At 42.2% G+C, this 17,937-nt stretch overlaps 1 protein-coding gene across 2 annotated transcripts in view; it reads right to left on the bottom strand.

The window, feature by feature from the left end:
* Positions 1-4,162: 4,162 nt before the first annotated feature.
* Positions 4,163-17,937, bottom strand: part of LOC118359269 (protein Wnt-7b) — a 56,967-nt gene continuing 43,192 nt past the window's right edge. For both annotated transcript variants that reach the window (XM_052480564.1, XM_052480563.1), the window contains exons 3-4: positions 16,062-16,333; positions 4,163-5,871 (exon numbers count right to left, since the gene is read on the bottom strand). In XM_052480564.1, coding sequence (XP_052336524.1) covers positions 5,392-5,871; positions 16,062-16,333 — 752 coding nt within the window. In that variant the 3' untranslated portion in view covers positions 4,163-5,391. The remainder of the gene's footprint in view (positions 5,872-16,061; positions 16,334-17,937) is intronic.

The raw sequence follows: 17,937 nt of genomic DNA, 5'->3' as shown, positions 1-17,937 counted from the left end.
AATAAAACGTATCGACTGAGTTGAGAAACCCATCTAGCAAATGACATGAACTTGTTAGCTCCTACAATGCTAATTTGAAGCTGTGGCTACGTAAACAAACCCAAGTCTTGCTCACTGACTTTCCTGAGTCCATATGAGAATCCATAGAAAAGTTGATTTAACCATCCACAATGAACAAGGGAACTAACCAACACATGAATTGGTTCAAAGATGACTAGGCTATGGGTTTCTTCTTACTTTTTGATCTGATCTTAATCTTAATTGATCTTAAAAAATGTGAATATTTTTTATTTATTGAACCTTTATTTAACTTGAATATTGACTATTAGAGAACACATCATCCCGGTTGAGGAAAAGACAGTAACACAAATCAAACATTTGTGATTCTCACCATTTGCTCTCCGCCACACAGAACTGATAGGTTAATCCTAGGGTTGTACCTCCTGAACAGTATCCCCACACGTTCACTCCCTCTCCCAACCCATTTTCGCCAGCCCCTTTCTCTGCTAGCCATTCTTTTCACTTGCTGTTTCCGGCTGCACATGCACATCCTTGTTCCATCCAGCCATCCCATCCATCTAGAAAACACACTCAAAAGAACGAAACTCTCATTTGTGTCCAGAAACAAGAGGCAAACTGAGGCACTGCCTATTCAGCACAGGTCATTTGCATGGAGCTCCACTTCCCCAGTGACACTGGATGCCAATACTGCCAACACAGAGAGTATGGAGAGGGTCCAGAGAGTTAAGATAATCACTGTACTGGTACTCTATCAACATATAATGGTGGCCATAACACTTGAGAGAACTTATTGATGTCAATAAGTTATCTCATATCAAATGGTGATATATTGATTGACGTAGCGCAGGCCTACATTCAGGAACCTGGGCAATGCATGGTGACTGAGTTAGACCAATTAATCAGATGATAGCGTGAGAAGGTTTATCTTCAGAGGCAGCGTCTGACAATCCAAGCCAGACCTTCACAAAGCCCCAAGACCACAGGTGGCTGGTGGAAGCATAATTAGGGAGGACAGGCTCATTCTAATGGCTGGAAAGGGAAGAATGGAATGGTATCAAACACATGGTTTCTATGTGTTTGATACCAATCACTCCATACCAGACATTATTATTATTACTATTATTATTATTACTATTATCCTCCCCTCATCAGTCTCTCTCAGACTCGCATGTGACTGACTGACTCGGAGATGGGCTTCGAGAGATAATTCACTTTTGTTCCCTGCGTGCCATAAAGAAGACAAACAAAGCACATATTACTATGAACATGTGCTGTGTACAAAATAATGTATTAACAATATTAAATGATTTATGCTTCCTTCATATCGCCAATAGCCATATTAAGGGTGGTTGGAAGTTCTGAATAAGGGGTATGTTTTATATAAATGTTGGCGGCTCAAACCTCTACATACAATGGCCAGACATGTAAAGCATGTGCTGAATTTCAGGGAGTCATAGGCCAAATAAGGGCTTTGGGTATTTGGTGGAACAGTTGACATGGGCAACTGAGATGAGCACCGACATTATGTGGATTAACATGCACTTGGCCCAAACAATATTCAGTTTAAGTCGGAAGTTTACATACACCTTAGCCAAATATATTTAAACTCAGTTTTTCACAATTCCTGACATTTAATCCAAGTAAAAATGTCCTGTTTTAGGTCAGTTAGGATAACCACTTTATTTTAAGAATGTGAAATGTCAGAATAATAGTAGAGAGAATGATTTATTTCAGCTTTTGTTTCTTTCATCACAATACACTCAATTAGTATTTGGTAGCATTGCCTTTAAATTGTTTAACTTTCGGGTAGCCTTCCACAAGCTTCCCACAAATAAGTTGGGTGAATTTTGGCCCATTCCTCCTAACAGAGCTGGTGTAACTGAGTCAGGTTTGTAGGCCTCCTTGCTCGCACACGCTTTTTCAGTTCTGCCCACAAATATGAGATTGAGGTCAGGGCTTTGTGATGGCCACTCCAATACCTTGACTTTGATGTCCTTAAGCCATTTTGCCACAACTTTGGAAGTATGATTGGGGTCATTGTACATTTGGAAGATCCATTTGTGACCAAGCTTTAACTTCCTGACTGATGACTTGAGATGTTTCTTCAATATATCCACATAATTCTCTTCCCTCATGATGCCATCTATTTTGTGAAGTGCACCAGTCTCTCCTGCAGCAAAACACACCCACAATATGATGCTGCCACCCCCGTGCTTCACGGTTGGGAGGGTGTTCTTCAGCTTGCAAGCATCCCCTTTTTCCTCCAACCATAATGATGGTCATTATGGCCAAAGAGTTCCATTTTTGTTTCATCAGATCAGAGGACATTTCTCCAAAAAGTACAATCTTCTCAAAAAAGTACAACCCCAGTTGCAAACCATTGTCTGGCTTTTTTTATGGCGGTTTTGGAGCAGTGGCTTCTTCCTTGCTGAGCGGCAATATAGGACTGTTGATATATGACGCGTTTTACTGTGGATATAGATACTTCTGTACCTGTTTCCTCCAGCATCTGTACAAGGTCCTTTGCTGTTGTTCTGGGATTAATTTGCACTTTTCGCACCAAAGTACGTTCATCTCTAGGAGACAGAACGCGTCTCCTTCCTGAGCAGTATGATGGCTGCGTGGTCGCATGGTGTTTATACTTGCGTACTATTGTTTGTACAGATGAATGTGGTACCTTCAGGCGTTTGGAAATTGCTCCCAAGGATGAACCAGACTTGTGGAGGTCTGCAATTTTTTCTTGAGGTCTTGGCTGATTTCTTTAGATTTTCCCCTGATGTCAAGCAAAGAGGCACTGAGTTTGAAGGTAGGCCTTGAAATACATCCACATGTACACCTCCAATTGACTCAAATTATGTATCAGAACCTTCTAAAGCCATGACATAATTGTCTGGAATTTTCCAAGCTGTTTAAAGACATAGTCAACTTAGTGTATGTAAACTTCTGACTCACTGGAATTGTAATACAGTGAATTATAAGTGAAATAATCTGTCTGTAAACAATTGTTGGAAAAATTACTTGTGTCATGCACGAAGTAGATATCCTAACCGACTTGCTAAAACTATAGTTTGTTAACAAGAAATGCGTGAGGTGGTTGAAAAATGAGTTTTAATGACTCCAACCTAAGCGTATGTGAACTTCCGACTTCAACTGTATGGTTTTCTGCCAAAGAGGTTTGAAATAACTGATTCAGGATGAGTTTTTCATATTGTTTGTTTTGGTGTGGCTAAATGTGTATTAGTAATATTATGAGAAACTGTTTGAGAGATGGTTTGGATCATTTTCACGCTTTTGTCCCCTTGTTGCTGAGTTCATAATGTATCTAGAAATAGCATCATGCCTGCGGTGGTTTTAATCAAAATTAGAACGCATATAAATTAGCCAAGAAAGAAACTGGCCCATCTGACAGGTAAACCTTGGGTCATCATAATCTCAAATAAGCAGAAAGCAAATATTCTCTTATCAACATATGAAGGTTAAAGCTAAAATCCACTGTTGAAACTATACCAAAGTGGTCACCCGCCTCCTTTTTGGGAAAAAGTTGAGGGATGGGCCTGGAGAAATGTAACCACTCTCAAATTCATAGACAGAGCTATGGATGCAAGGACTGATCATCCTAGACATCAACATGATAGTTTCATTCATGTTTTAAGGCTATACAGTGTTTGTTTACGTTGTTTACAGACATTGGAGTAAAACAGGCTTATATTTGGGATTCTGATAGGATGAGACAGTTGAACTAAGCTCATGAGGCATTTACAAGTTATATTCTTCAAAAATCAATGGGTAAATACCATTAGTTTATAAGTCCAAAAATGGATGTTGCAACTAAATATTCTAGCTTTAAGCATGATGAAAAGATGCTGAAAATAATGACTGCTTTTGATCAGTGATGTATACTGATGGTTTACGTCAATGGAACTCTACATAGCCTGACACTTGGTATAGTTTAACCACAACCAATGAATACAGATGAGAATGCCAACACAGCTTTGGAAGCAGTGAATTACCGAAACTGTTGGCTAAAACCTAACATTTCCTCTCACGACCAGCAGACTTCACTCACTGACTATCAGTCTTGTTTTTCTTTGATTCTCAGTCTTGTTTTTCTTTGCAATAAATTTCAAAAAGCAGTCAAATGGGAGATTATTTCTTTTTAATTTTGGTCGTTTCTGAATAGAAAATAATATCAGTGCACCACTCTACAATACATCCAGCAATATCATGTTTAAATAATTGAGGAAGGATCTTTGCGGTTAAGAGATGAGTTCTCTTGCTACTGTCTATGCTAAATAACCCAGACAGGATGTAAGCCTAACGTCTGCTGCATAAATGACTGCAAACAAAAGCTATGCTACAGCAAAATAGAACCAATGTGATTGATTGTGATGTGAAATACCCTGTATTGCTGATGTTTTATGTAGTCAACACAACAGTAGCAATGAAACCCTTTTAGAAAAAGGGGGATTGATAGTGGGATAGTGGGATAGGGCCATATTCTAAAAGACACGCATTATCTTCAGTCAGAGTTTTCTAAAAAGTCATTTTTACACTTAGTACAAAAAAAGACATTTCTACCCGTTAGTGCTTTGTTTTAAGATACTATAACATAAATAAACCATTTATTTTCAGTGTTCAAACAGACAGTTCCAGTGTGACTGGAAAACTAACATACTCCACCGTATTCCAGTTGGCAGCAGAGGGCTTACTATAGAGACTTCTCCACTTTCAATGCGCCCCAAGGCACCACACTTACACAGCGTTCTTCATGTCTACACAGCTCCAAAAAGAAAACACCTCCAGTTTGGGGGCTCAAATATTCACCTCTGCCCTCTCCCGCTGTGGAAAAAGAAAGTAAAACTCAAAGTTCTCACTAAAAGACTTTTAGAGTCTCATTCCAGTCTCATCCCTCAACAGTTACTGTCATTTTCTACCACATCTCCAGAGTCTGTCTCTGTCTTTCTGTTCCATGAAGAAGCCATTTTGTGAAAAAAATAACTACAAATCCCAGAGTGCAATGCACAGTTCCCATCCAGGCACCATTTGCTTCCTGTAGTCATAACTTTTACATCAGTACATGATCACACATTATTCTGTCTCAGTCAGTCAAAGATTTTAGTATTATTATCTATTGATATTTAGCCCTCACTTTTCTTTTAAAAAGCTCATATAGATTCTGCTGTGCAAAACGATGCCATGAAGAGCTGATATTGAACATTCCATTGCTTTTTATTTTTAAATCTCTCACTATTCCTGTTCCAAGACATGTCCTTTTCTCTTTTCTCCGGGGTCTTCCTTGTCATCCAGGTAGTCCTGCCACGCCCCTCCCAATCATAGTACCGTACTGTAGGTCCATTATGTCATGCCCCTTTATTTGCAGGTAAACACCTCCGTCCTCTCGCTGCATGTGTTGCACTTGACGAAGCAGCACCACTGGAACTTACAGTTGCACTGCCACACTTTGGTGTACTGGTGCGTGTTGTAGCCCCGGCCACAGCACATGAGGTCGCAGCCGTCTGTGTGGGGCGAGGTGCGGTTACACAGCCTCCCCTGGGTGCCAACGCTCCCCGTGGCTGCGTCCTCCTCGCAGTAGTTGGGCGACCTCTCGATGTAGACGAGGTCGGTCTCCATGGGCTTGCGGTATCCCTGGGTCTTCTTCACCTTGAGGAAGGTGGGCTGGCGTAGTCGGCTGGCCCGGACCACCTCCACGTGGACCGCCTGGTTGTACTTGTCTTTCAGGACATAGCCGATCTCTCGGAACTTGGGCAGGGTTGTCCAGCAGGTTTTGGTGGTGCAGGAGCCTGACACGCCATGACACTTACACTCCAACTTCATCCGCTCCTCCAGGACCTGCATGGACAAACAGGGATAGAGGAGGTTACATGACATTAGATTACATTACTAAACATTACATGCCATTACATGGACAAACAGGGATAGAGGAGGTTACATGGCATTAGATTACATTACTAAACATTACATGACATTACATGGACAAACAGGGATAGAGGAGGTTACATGGCATTAGATTACATTACTAAACATTACATGGACACACAGGGATAGAGGAGGTTACATGGCATTAGATTACATTACTAAACATTACATGACATTACATGGACAAACAGGGATAGAGGAGGTTACATGGCATTAGATTACATTACTAAACATTACATGACATTACATGGACAAACAGGGATAGAGGAGGTTACATGGCATTAGATTACATTACTAAACATTACATGACATTACATGGACAAACAGGGATAGAGGAGGTTACATGGCATTAGATTACATTACTAAACATTACATGACATTACATGGACAAACAGGGAGAGAGAGTCATACATGACAATGTTTTACTGGGGTAGGCCCAGTGTTGAAATAGAGAGATGACCTGACTTGGGTGGAAAGAGAAACCCAAAGAAACCCAAAGGGTGAAGAGGTTGCTTGCTCGCTCTGCTGCTGAATGAATGATGGAAAAAACTATCCACAGAAGGTCAGTGAGAAAAGATGGTCCTTGGATAATATCATTTTTTTCTATAATAAAAGAACATTAGACAAGACCAAGCTGTTCTCAAACGTTGGTGAACCACCACACTTATCTAAAACCTCCCTACGAATGACCTCTTGAGCCAACAACTGTCCTTTGAAGGGATATTATTTTAGTGCGTTTGGCAATAACTACTGAACTCCTTAACCAAATGCAAGGTGAAAACGTGACATGATGCTGTCCAACAATCCTCTATTGGGCTTGGCAACATTGATGATGTTTCTTCTTAAAAAGTACGAGAACATTTAATGATACTAATGAATCACACTGCTCCAAATTCTTCCCTGACACTTTAAAAAGGACAAACTCAGATAACAATCAGGAACCAATTTTTACAAGACAAGTCTGAGAATACGTGAAAGCATAAAGTTTCAATGTCTCTAACCGTCTTAATATTCTTTAATTAAATGTGTCAAAACATGGAGCGATACCACACTGTTGCATGGACCAAAAGACAACTGTTGTCTGTGATGTATTTGGAGCACTTTTGCTAATGTCTAAGTACAGTATATACCATGGCACTGTGGCAAAATGACACTATATAGACTACCGTTCAAAAGTTTAGGGTCACTTAGAAATGTCCCTGTTTTTGAAAGAAAAGCACATTTTTTTGTCCATTAAAACAACATCAAATTAATCAGAAATACAGTGTAGACATTATTAATGTTGACTTGTAGCTGGAAACGGCTGATGTTTAATGGAATATCTACATAGGCATACAGAGGCCCATTATCAGCAACCATCACTTCTGTGTTCCAATGTTATGCTGTGTTAGCTAATCCAAGTTTATTATTTTAAAAAGGCCAATTGATCCTTAGAAAACCCTTTTGCAATTATGTTAGCACAGCTTAAAACTGTTGTTCTGATTAAAGAAGCAATAAAACTAGCCTTCTTTAGCCTAGTTGAGTATCTGGAGCATCAGCATTGGTGGGTTCGATAACAGGCAAAAAATGGCCAGAAACAAAGACCTTTCTATATATATATAAACAGAACCAGTCAAAAGTTTGGACACACCTACTCATTCAAGGGATTTTCTTTATTTTTACTATTTTAATGATAGAATGGTAGTGAAGCCATCAAAACTATGAAATAACACATAGAGTGGGGCAAAAAAAGTATTTAGTTAGCCACCAATTGTGCAAGTTCTCCCACTTAAAAAGATGAGAGAAGCCTGTAATTTTCATCATAGGTACACTTCAACTATGACAGACAAAATGAGAAAAACAAATCCAGAAAATCACATTGTATGATTTTTAATTTGACTGGTACTGTATATAGGGGGAGAGGAAAAAGGGGGAGGTATGCAAGCGAAAGAACACCATCCCAACTGTGAAGAACGGGGGTGGCAGCATCATGTTGTGGGGGTGCTTTGCTGCAGGAGGGACTGGTGCACTTCACAAAATAGATTGCATTATGAGGGAGGAAAATTATGTGGATATATTGAAGAAACATCTCAAGTCATCAGTCAGGAAGTTAAAGCTTGGTTGCAAATGGGTCTACCAAATGGACAATGACCCCAAGCATACTTCCAAAGTTGTGGCAAAATGGCTTAAGGACAACAAAGTCAAGGTATTGGAGTGGCCATCACAAAGCCATGACTTCAATCCTTTAGACAATTTGTGGGCAGAACTGAAAAAGCATGTGTGAGCAAGGAGGCCTACAAACCTGACTCAGTTACACCAGCTCTGTCGGGAGGAATGGGCCAAAATTCACCCAACATATTGTGGGAAGCTTGTGGAAGGCTACGTGAAACGTTTGGCCCAAGATAAACAATTTAAAGGCAATGCTACCAAATACTAATTGAGTGTATGTAAACTTCTGACCCACTGGGACTGTGATGAATGAAATAAAAGCTGAAATAAATCATTCTCTCTACTTTTATTCTGACATTTCGCATTCTTAAAATACTGTGGTGATCCTAACTGACCTAAGACAGGGAATGTTTACTAAGACTAAATGTCAGGAATTGTGAAAAACTGAGTTTAAATGTATTTACCTAAGGTCTATGTAAACTTCCGACTTCAACTGTGAATATATATATTTAAGCAACAAGGCCTGAGGGGTATGGTATATTGCCAATATAACACAGCTTAGGGCTGTTCTTACGCATCGTGGAGTGCCTGGATACAGCCATTTGCCGTGGTATAGTGGCCATATACCACAACCCCCCGAGGTGCCTTATTGATATTCTAAATAATCATAATCATAATTAAATAATCAAATAATCAATCAAATAATAAAATAATAACATTTTATTTGTCACATACACATGGTTAGCAGATGTTAATGCGAGTGTAGCGAAATGCTTGTGCTTCTAGTTCCGACAATGCAGTAATAACCAACAAGTAATCTAGCTAACAATTCCAAAACTACTACCTTATAGACACAAGTGTAAGGGGATAAAGAATATGTACATAAAGATATATGAATGAGTGATGGTACAGAGCGGCATAGGCAAGATACAGTAGATGGTATTGAGTGCTGTATATACATATGAGATGAGTATGTAAACAAAGTGGCATAGTTAAAGTGGCTAGTGATACATGTATTACATAAGGATGCAGTAGATGATATAGAGTACAGTATATACGTATACATATGAGATGAATAATGTAGGGTATGTAAACATTATATTAGGTAGCATTGTTTAAAGTGGCTCGTGATATATTTTACATAATTTCCCATCAATTCCCATTATTAAAGTGGCTTGAGTTGAGTCAGTATGTTGGCAGCAGCCACTCAATGTTAGTGGTGGCTGTTTAACAGTCTGATGGCCTTGAGGTAGAAGCTGTTTTTCAGTCTCTCGGTCCCAGCTTTGATGCACCTGTACTGACCTCGCCTTCTGGATGATAGCGGGGTGAACAGGCAGTGGCTCGGGTGGTGGTTGTGGCCTTCCTGTGACATCGGGTGGTGTAGGTGTCCTGGAGGGCAGGTAGTTTGCCCCCGGTGATGCGTTGTGCAGACCTCACTACCCTCTGGAGAGCCTTACGGTTGTGGGCGGAGCAGTTGCCGTACCAGGCGGTGATACAGCCCGACAGGATGCTCTCGATTGTGCATCTGTAGAAGGTTGTGAGTGCTTTTGGTGACAAGCCGAATTTCTTCAGCCTCCTGAGGTTGAAGAGGCGCTGCTGCGCCTTCTTCATGATGCTGTCTGTGTGGGTGAACCAATTCAGTTTGTCTGTGATGTGTACGCCGAGGAACTTAAAACTTACTACCCTCTCCACTACTGTTCCATCGATGTGGATAGGGGGGTGTTCCCTCTGCTGTTTCCTGAAGTCCACAATCATCTCCTTAGTTTTGTTGACGTTGAGTGTGAGGTTATTTTCCTGACACCATACTCCGAGGGCCCTCACCTCCTCCCTGTAGGCCGTCTCGTCGTTGTTGGTAATCAAGCCTACCACTGTTGTGTCGTCCGCAAACGTGATGATTGAGTGGTTACTAAAGTAATTTGAACTGTAAAAATAAATGTTTTGTCATACCCATGGTATATGGTCTCAGTAGAGATGACTAGAAACGATTCGGTTGGCCGTTTTATGTGTGGATTAATTGTCGGAGTAGAGGACCTTGTGCATTTCGGGTAAAATAACAACTCAATGTTCATATCCCAGGACAAATTAACTAGCAACTGCAAGCTAGCTAAATAGGACAAATTAGCTAGCAAGTGCAAGCTAACTAGCTAAATTGCCAAACATGTTTAATGCTTTTTGACCTGTCTGTCCCCAAATTAATGTCAATGGTTCAGAGTTTGTTTTGATATTTTAACCTGCGTGTCATGTTACATATACATTAGGAACACCTTCCTAATATTGAGTTGCACCCCCTTTTGTCGGGGCATGGACTCTATAAGCAAGGTGTCGAAAGTGTTCCACAGGGATGCTGGCCCATGTTGACTCCAATTCTTCCCACAGTTGTATCAAGTTGGCTGAATTTCCTTTGGGTGGTGGACTATTCTTGATACACACGGGAAACTGTTGCGTGTGAAAAACCCAGCAGCATTGCAGTTCTTGACACACTGAAACCGGTGCGCCTGGCACCTACTACCATACCCCCTTCAAAGGCACAAAATATTTTGTCTTGCCCATTCACCCTCTGAATGGCACACATACACAATCCATGTCTCAGATGTCTCAAAGCTTAAAAATCCTTCTATAACTTGTCTCCTCTCATTCATCTACACTGATCTATCTCAAAGGATATCAGTCTGTTAAATAGCCATCACTAGCCGGCTTCCACCTGGTTACGCAACCCTGCACCTTAGAGGCTGCTGCCCTTTATACATAGACTTGGAATCATTGGCCACTTTAATAATGGAACACTAGTCACTTTAATAATGGAACACTAGTCACTTTAATAATGGAACACTAGTCACTTCAATAATGTTTAAATAATGTTTACATACTGCTTTTCTCATCTCATATGTATATACTGCATTCTATTCTACTGTATTTTAGTCAATGTTACTAATATTTATATATTTCTTTATTCCATTCTTTTACTTTTAGATTTGTGTGTATTGTTGTGAATTGTTAGACACTAGTGCACTGTTGGAACTAGGAACACAAGCATTTCGCTACAACCACAATAACATCTGCTAAATATGTGTGGCCAATAACATTTTGATTTGATTTGATTGAAGTTCATTTAACAGTGACATCAATAAGGGATCATAACTTTCACCTGGATTCACCTGGTCAGTCTATTTCATGGAAAGAGCAGGTGTTCCTAATGTTTTGTTCACTCAGTGTAAATTCTTTAGAGAGAGACCAAGAAACATTCTGAGTGAAGAGGACGTATTTATTTGAGTTCAACATTGTGTTTATTAATGAATAACAAAGAGTTTTCAGCAGACGGTTGGTGAATGCACTCTTTGTATGGAGGAGTCCCTGTAAGTGGAAACGGATGTTCACAATGACAGATGCGTGCCATTCCAAAGACAGTTGTTTTGATTTTAAAGTATTTGAGTACATTGTGTTATAGAATAGAGTTGTGTTTGATCTGAATTCACACTGGTTGTTTGTTTTGTGCGTTGTGCCACATCCATTTACATCTGAGGGTCAAACATTCACAATCTGGCGTAGAGTGACTGTTCCCTATGAAGTAGACCAAACCAGGCATATCTGACATTCTAAGAGGGACACTGATGCCAGCTATATGTCAAAAACAAGGGAAAATGCACTTACTGGTAATATTCAACCATATAATTATCCCTACCTTCCTGAAGACTACATCAATAGCAAGGGAAAATAAATATAAATCTCATATAACCATACACCATTACGCTTGAGTTAAATGTGGATCATTCAGCTATTTAATGCGTTGCAGATACGACATACTCGACAGATGTTTATTAACTGTTTGCATCTGGATCAGTGTGAATGCTGGGATCATGGTTTGGTTAATTAACTAAAGAAACATGACGTTTGAATGAAAGAAGTATTAAATACTGGATTTCACAATATAACAGATCATGCAAATCAACACTTCAAGGCCTCTTATCTTAAATCAAAACACTCTTACATGTTCAGATAGCGGCCATATATCTTAGAAACGGAATCGTTTCAAAATGCACTGGTACCCATTCATTACCAAGCTCATCTCTGACATGTGGCACACAGTGTAGTAGAGAACTCCTCTAAATGCCTAATCCTAGGGCACCTGGGAAATATTGTGTGGTGTCCTCAGCAGTTTAGTGTCAGGACCAAGTCAATCCTTGTTCTACAACAGGCCTCTACTTACCTACTGTAAATCTGCATTCTGTCACTACAGTACGTGTTGTATTCTGTGACTACAGTACGTGTTGTATTCTGTGACTACAGTACGTGTTGTATTCTGTGACTACAGTACGTGTTGTATTCTGTGACTACAGTGACGTGTGTTGTATTCTGTGACTGACTACAGTACGTGTTGTATTCTGTACATGTTGTATTCTACAGTACGTGTTGTATTCTGTGACTACAGTACGTGTTGTATTCTGTGACTACAGTAGTATTACGTGTTGTATTCTGTCGTGTTGTATTCTGTGACAGTACGTGTTGTATTCTGTGACTACAGTACGTGTTGTATTCTGTGACTACAGTACGTGTTGTATTCTGTGACTACAGTACGTGTTGTATTCTGTGACTACAGTACGTGTTGTATTCTGTGACTACAGTACGTGTTGTATTCTGTGACTACAGTACGTGTTGTATTCTGTGACTACAGTACGTGTTGTATTCTGTGACTACAGTACGTGTTGTATTCTGTGACTACAGTACGTGTTGTATTCTGTGACTACAGTACATGTTGTATTCTGTGACTACAGTACATGTTGTATTCTGTGACTACAGTACGTGTTGTATTCTGTGACTACAGTACGTGTTGTATTCTGTGACTACAGTACGTGTTGTATTCTGTGACTACAGTACGTGTTGTATTCTGTGACTACAGTACGTGTTGTATTCTGTGACTACAGTACGTGTTGTATTCTGTGACTACAGTACATGTTGTATTCTGTGACTACGTGTGTTGTATGTACAGTTGTATTCTGTGACTACAGTACGTGTTGTATTTACAGTATGTGTTGTATTCTGTGACTACAGTATGTGTTGTATTCTGTGACTACAGTACATGTTGTATTCTGTGACTACAGTACGTGTTGTATTCTGTGACTACAGTACGTGTTGTATTCTGTGACTACAGTACGTGTTGTATTCTGTGACTACAGTACGTGTTGTATTCTGTGACTACAGTACGTGTTGTATTCTGTGACTACAGTACGTGTTGTATTCTGTGACTACAGTACGTGTTGTATTCTGTGACTACAGTATGTGTTGTATTCTGTGACTACAGTATGTGTTGTATTCTGTGACTACAGTATGTGTTGTATTCTGTGACTACAGTATGTGTTGTATTCTGTGACTACAGTACATGTTGTATTCTGTGACTACAGTATGTGTTGTATTCTGTGACTACAGTACGTGTTGTATTCTGTGACTACAGTACGTGTTGTATTCTGTGACTACAGTACGTGTTGTATTCTGTGACTACAGTACGTGTTGTATTCTGTGACTACAGTACGTGTTGTATTCTGTGACTACAGTACGTGTTGTATTCTGTGACAGTACAGTACGTGTTGTATTCTGTGACTACGTGTTGTATTCTGTGACTACAGTGTTGTATTCTGTGACTACAGTACATGTTGTATTCTGTGACTACAGTATGTGTTGTATTCTGTGACTATGTGTTGTATTCTGTGACTACAGTACGTGTTGTATGTTGTATGTATTCTGTGACTACAGTACGTGTTGTATTCTGTGACTACAGTACGTGTTGTATTCTGTGACTACAGTACGTGTTGTATTCTGTGACTACGTGTTGTATTCTGTGACTACAGTACGTGTTGTATTCTGTGACTACAGTACGTGTTGTATTCGTGTGTTGTATTCTGTGACTACAGTACGTGTTGTATTCTGTGACTACAGTACGTGTTGTATTCTGTGACTACAGTAGATGTTGTATTCTGTGACTACAGTACATGTTGTATTCAGTACATGTTGTATTCTGTGACTACAGTACGTGTTGTATTCTGTGACTACAGTACATGTTGTATTCTGTGACTACAGTACGTGTTGTATTCTATGGAGAATAGAGCGGATGAAGTCATTGAGAAAAAAGAGACAGTGGCGCTTGTATAGGACATGGGATACATATAGTAGTCCTAACGTGACTCTTCCAACCTAACTGGGTGCTTCTACTTGTAAGAACCAAGTATGTATTCGTTATATAAGATGTTCAGTTTTGTTGGCAGGGCATTTTTCCAGAGCAGTTTTTTTCCTGGCATGACGCCTTGCTAGCAGTAGTCATCGTTTCAGTCAGACACTTCCACAATGTACACAATGTACACAGAGTTATGGATCAATAAATGCTGCCTGATTCTTACATTGACACTGTATGTGTTTCGAAATCCCTCATCAGCAGATATTCGATTGAAAGCATGGGGAGAAGGTACATAGAATACTTGAGGGTCAACCGACAATATCGTTACAGACGATGATTCAGAACGAGGATTTCCCAAAATATATGGTGGTATAAACCACAATGAATGTGTGTGTGAAACAGAATTACTGAATGGTTGAAAACATTTACTTTACACTGTGTCCATCAAAACCTTGTCTGCTACCAATTAGTCAGATATGACCAGATTTGTCAAACTCACTGGATCCCAGCATACAGAGAGACTAAATCATTCCATGGGTTTGTCTGTATTTATTTGGGATTCACATAACTGGAGCCTACAGTGTTTGTGTCGGAATGTTCTAGATACAGAGGGATCTTTGTAGTGGTAGAGTAGTAGTCTCGGGCCAGCATCAATCAAACCACAAACACTGTGAAGAAAATCACGTTATTCCTGTGCTGTGAAAATGCATCCTTTCAAACAATAAACTGTGTTTAGCTGAGTTTCCCCATTGTCTCGTTAATCAACAGATTGCACTTAAAAATGTACTGATCACCAACAACGCCCTGTTTCCACAGCGTGTGTTTGATTGAATCCCATCCTCTGTACCAAACCTCTGCCAGGCTTAACTCAGACTCAGACAGGTCATCTGACTACGATCCCCTCATATCAGTCTGCCTGCGTTAACTCCGGCATTGTCGCTGTGCTTTCAGAAACTGAATGGGCGCAGTGAAATGGCAGTGCTGTGTTTTTGGTACGGCTGAGAGACCTGCAATAATATCCTGTTCCTGACTTTACACTTCATAATTCCATGAAAGGGCTGGATGGAGGGCCATGGCAGAACTCCATCTGGCAGCCGGCTACCGTCCTCGCTCCGCTCCGCTTATTCATTAGATCCATTTATCACCAGAACGCCAGAGAAGCCCAGGCAGGCATGCTCTCTCTTACTCTCTCTTGCTCTCTCTCTCTTTCTCTCACTTTCTTGCTCTCTCTGTCTCTCTGTTATGATTCATGTTGTTCTTTGTTCTGGGATGACTAATAACAAACAAACATAGCCCAGGACCACACCACCACCACCACCACCACCACCACCACCACCACCACCACCACCACCACCACCACCACCACCACCACTACCACCACCACCACCACTACCACCACCACCACCACCACAGGAGAAGTGTGCCAGATCTCCAAGAGAAAAACACCCCACATTATAGTAGGGGAAAAAAATGTAATTGAGCTAAAGCAAAACAGGCTGCTGAGAGGCTAACTGTCAATCAGCACGACCCCCATTTAGGGGTTGCCGCCACCACTCTGTAGGTTCCATTCTTTATCTGGGCTGGGGTGCTTACACATGGACGCGCGTGCACATACACGAGTGAACGAGCGTGTGCACACACACACACACACACACACACACACACACACACACACACACACACACACACACACACACACACACACACACACACACACACACACACACACACACACACACACACACACTGATCTAAAAAGATAAAGATGCATTTCTTCTATGTGGGTGTTTACCTTTCTCCCTGCCTCATTGTTGTGGAGGTTCATCAGCCGGCGCGTGGTCTTCTTGATCTCGCGGGCGTCCACGAACCTCCTGGAGAACTCTACGCCGTACTTGATGTCTGCCGAGCAGCCTCCCCACTTCCAGCCCTCTTCCTGGTTATAGTAACCCTGCTTCTCCCGGTCACAGCCACACTGGCTCAGGTTTCCCTGGCTACACGCCGCCGTGATGGCATGGGCTACGCCGGCGGCCGTGATGGCGTACGTGAACGCAGCTTCCCGGCTACCTGAGAAGAGGTAGAGAGGTTAGGGACATTAAATAATTGTAGAATTACAGCGATGACAACAGAACGTCATAGAAGCTTGTGTACTATGACCTTGTTGCTCTATTTTGACTTGATGATCTCTAGTTAAAGAAATCAGGCACAATCGTCCAGGCAAGACCTCCCTGGCTTCCCTCCCTCCTACCTCCGGTCCCTCCTGCACCTTGGTAAGAAGATGGTCACAGCATCAGACCACAAGTACTCAAGGACAGCCTCCAAGTGTGCAATGCTGTGATTCTAGGCCGAGTGGGGAGAGGAGAGTACTGTAGCTAGGTGCTGTCCACAGTGCTGAATTCCTCTCCTCGAGCACCTTGTACTGCATGCCCACATTACTACAGCTGTGATTTGCAGGTCTGTCTGGCTGTCTGGTGCAGTTACTTCCCTTCTCCCTCTCTCTCTCTCTCTCTAGGAGCCTGGTGTTCTCTCTCTCTACAGTACACTTGCAGTGGTTAGGACTTCAGCATTACTGGTATAGGCCATGTATGCATGCACAAGTTCGGACAGAGGACAGTCAACAGACAAAAGTGATGCAGGTATGACATAGTATTTCCTCCGATGAGAGGAACTGTTCAAGACTGATAATACAAATGCTTTTTTCTACCATCCCTTTTCAAGTATACATCCCCCAGACAGTGCTGTCCAATTGTCAGTAGGGAGTGCTCAATCTTTAAAAGGCTACTGTGCTCCAAAAGGGGCCTTGGATGCTGTGCTGTCACAGTGAGTTACCCAGGTGTCCCCTGAGTAGTCCTTCATGTGGGAGAGAGGGTGTGGGCCTCAGAGAGAGAGAAAGGGGCTCTGGGCCTCAAAGAGAGAGGGTAGAGGGGCTCTGGGCCTCAAAGAGAGAGGGTAGAGGGGCTCTGGGCCTCAGCGAGAGGGTAGAGGGGCTCTGGGCCTCAGAGAGAAAGGGTAGAGGGCCTCTGGGCCTCAGAGAGAGAGGGTAGAGGGGCTCTGGGCCTCAGAGAGAGGGTAGAGGGGCTCTGGGCCTCAGAGAGAGGGTAGAGGGGCTCTGGGCCTCAAAGAGAGAGGGTAGAGGGGCTCTGGGCCTCAAAGAGAGAGGGTAGAGGGGCTCTGGGCCTCAGGGGCTCTGGGCCTCAGAGAGAAAAGGGTAGAGGCCTCTGGGCCTCTGGGCCTGGGCCTCAGAGAGAGGGTAGAGGGGCTCTGGGCCTCAGAGGGAGAGGGGCTCTGGGCCTCAGAGAGAAAGGGTAGAGGGGCCTCTGGGCCTCAAAGAGAGAGAGGGTAGAGGGCTCTGGGCCTCAAAGAGAGAAAGAGAGAGGGTAGAGGGGCTCTGGGCCTCAGAGAGAAAGAGGGGCCTCTGGGCCTCAGAGAGAGGGTAGAGGGGCTCTGGGCCTCAGTAGAGGGGCTCTGGGCCTCAGAGAGAGGGTAGAGGGGCTCTGGGCCTCAGGGTAGAGGGGCTCTGGGCCTCAAAGAGAGAGGGTAGAGGGGCTCTGGGCCTCAGAGAGAGGGTAGAGGGGCTCTGGGCCTCAGAGAGAAAGGGTAGAAGGCCTCTGGGCCTCAGAGAGAGAGAGGGTTTTCGGGGCTCTGGGCCTCAGAGAGAGAGGGTAGAGGGG

The sequence above is a fragment of the Oncorhynchus keta genome, chromosome 26 (assembly GCF_023373465.1).
Source record: "Oncorhynchus keta strain PuntledgeMale-10-30-2019 chromosome 26, Oket_V2, whole genome shotgun sequence".
Classification (NCBI taxonomy): Eukaryota; Metazoa; Chordata; class Actinopteri; order Salmoniformes; family Salmonidae; genus Oncorhynchus; species Oncorhynchus keta.
Note: the sequence above shows the minus strand (reverse complement) of the source record. Positions and strands in the feature narration are given on the sequence as shown.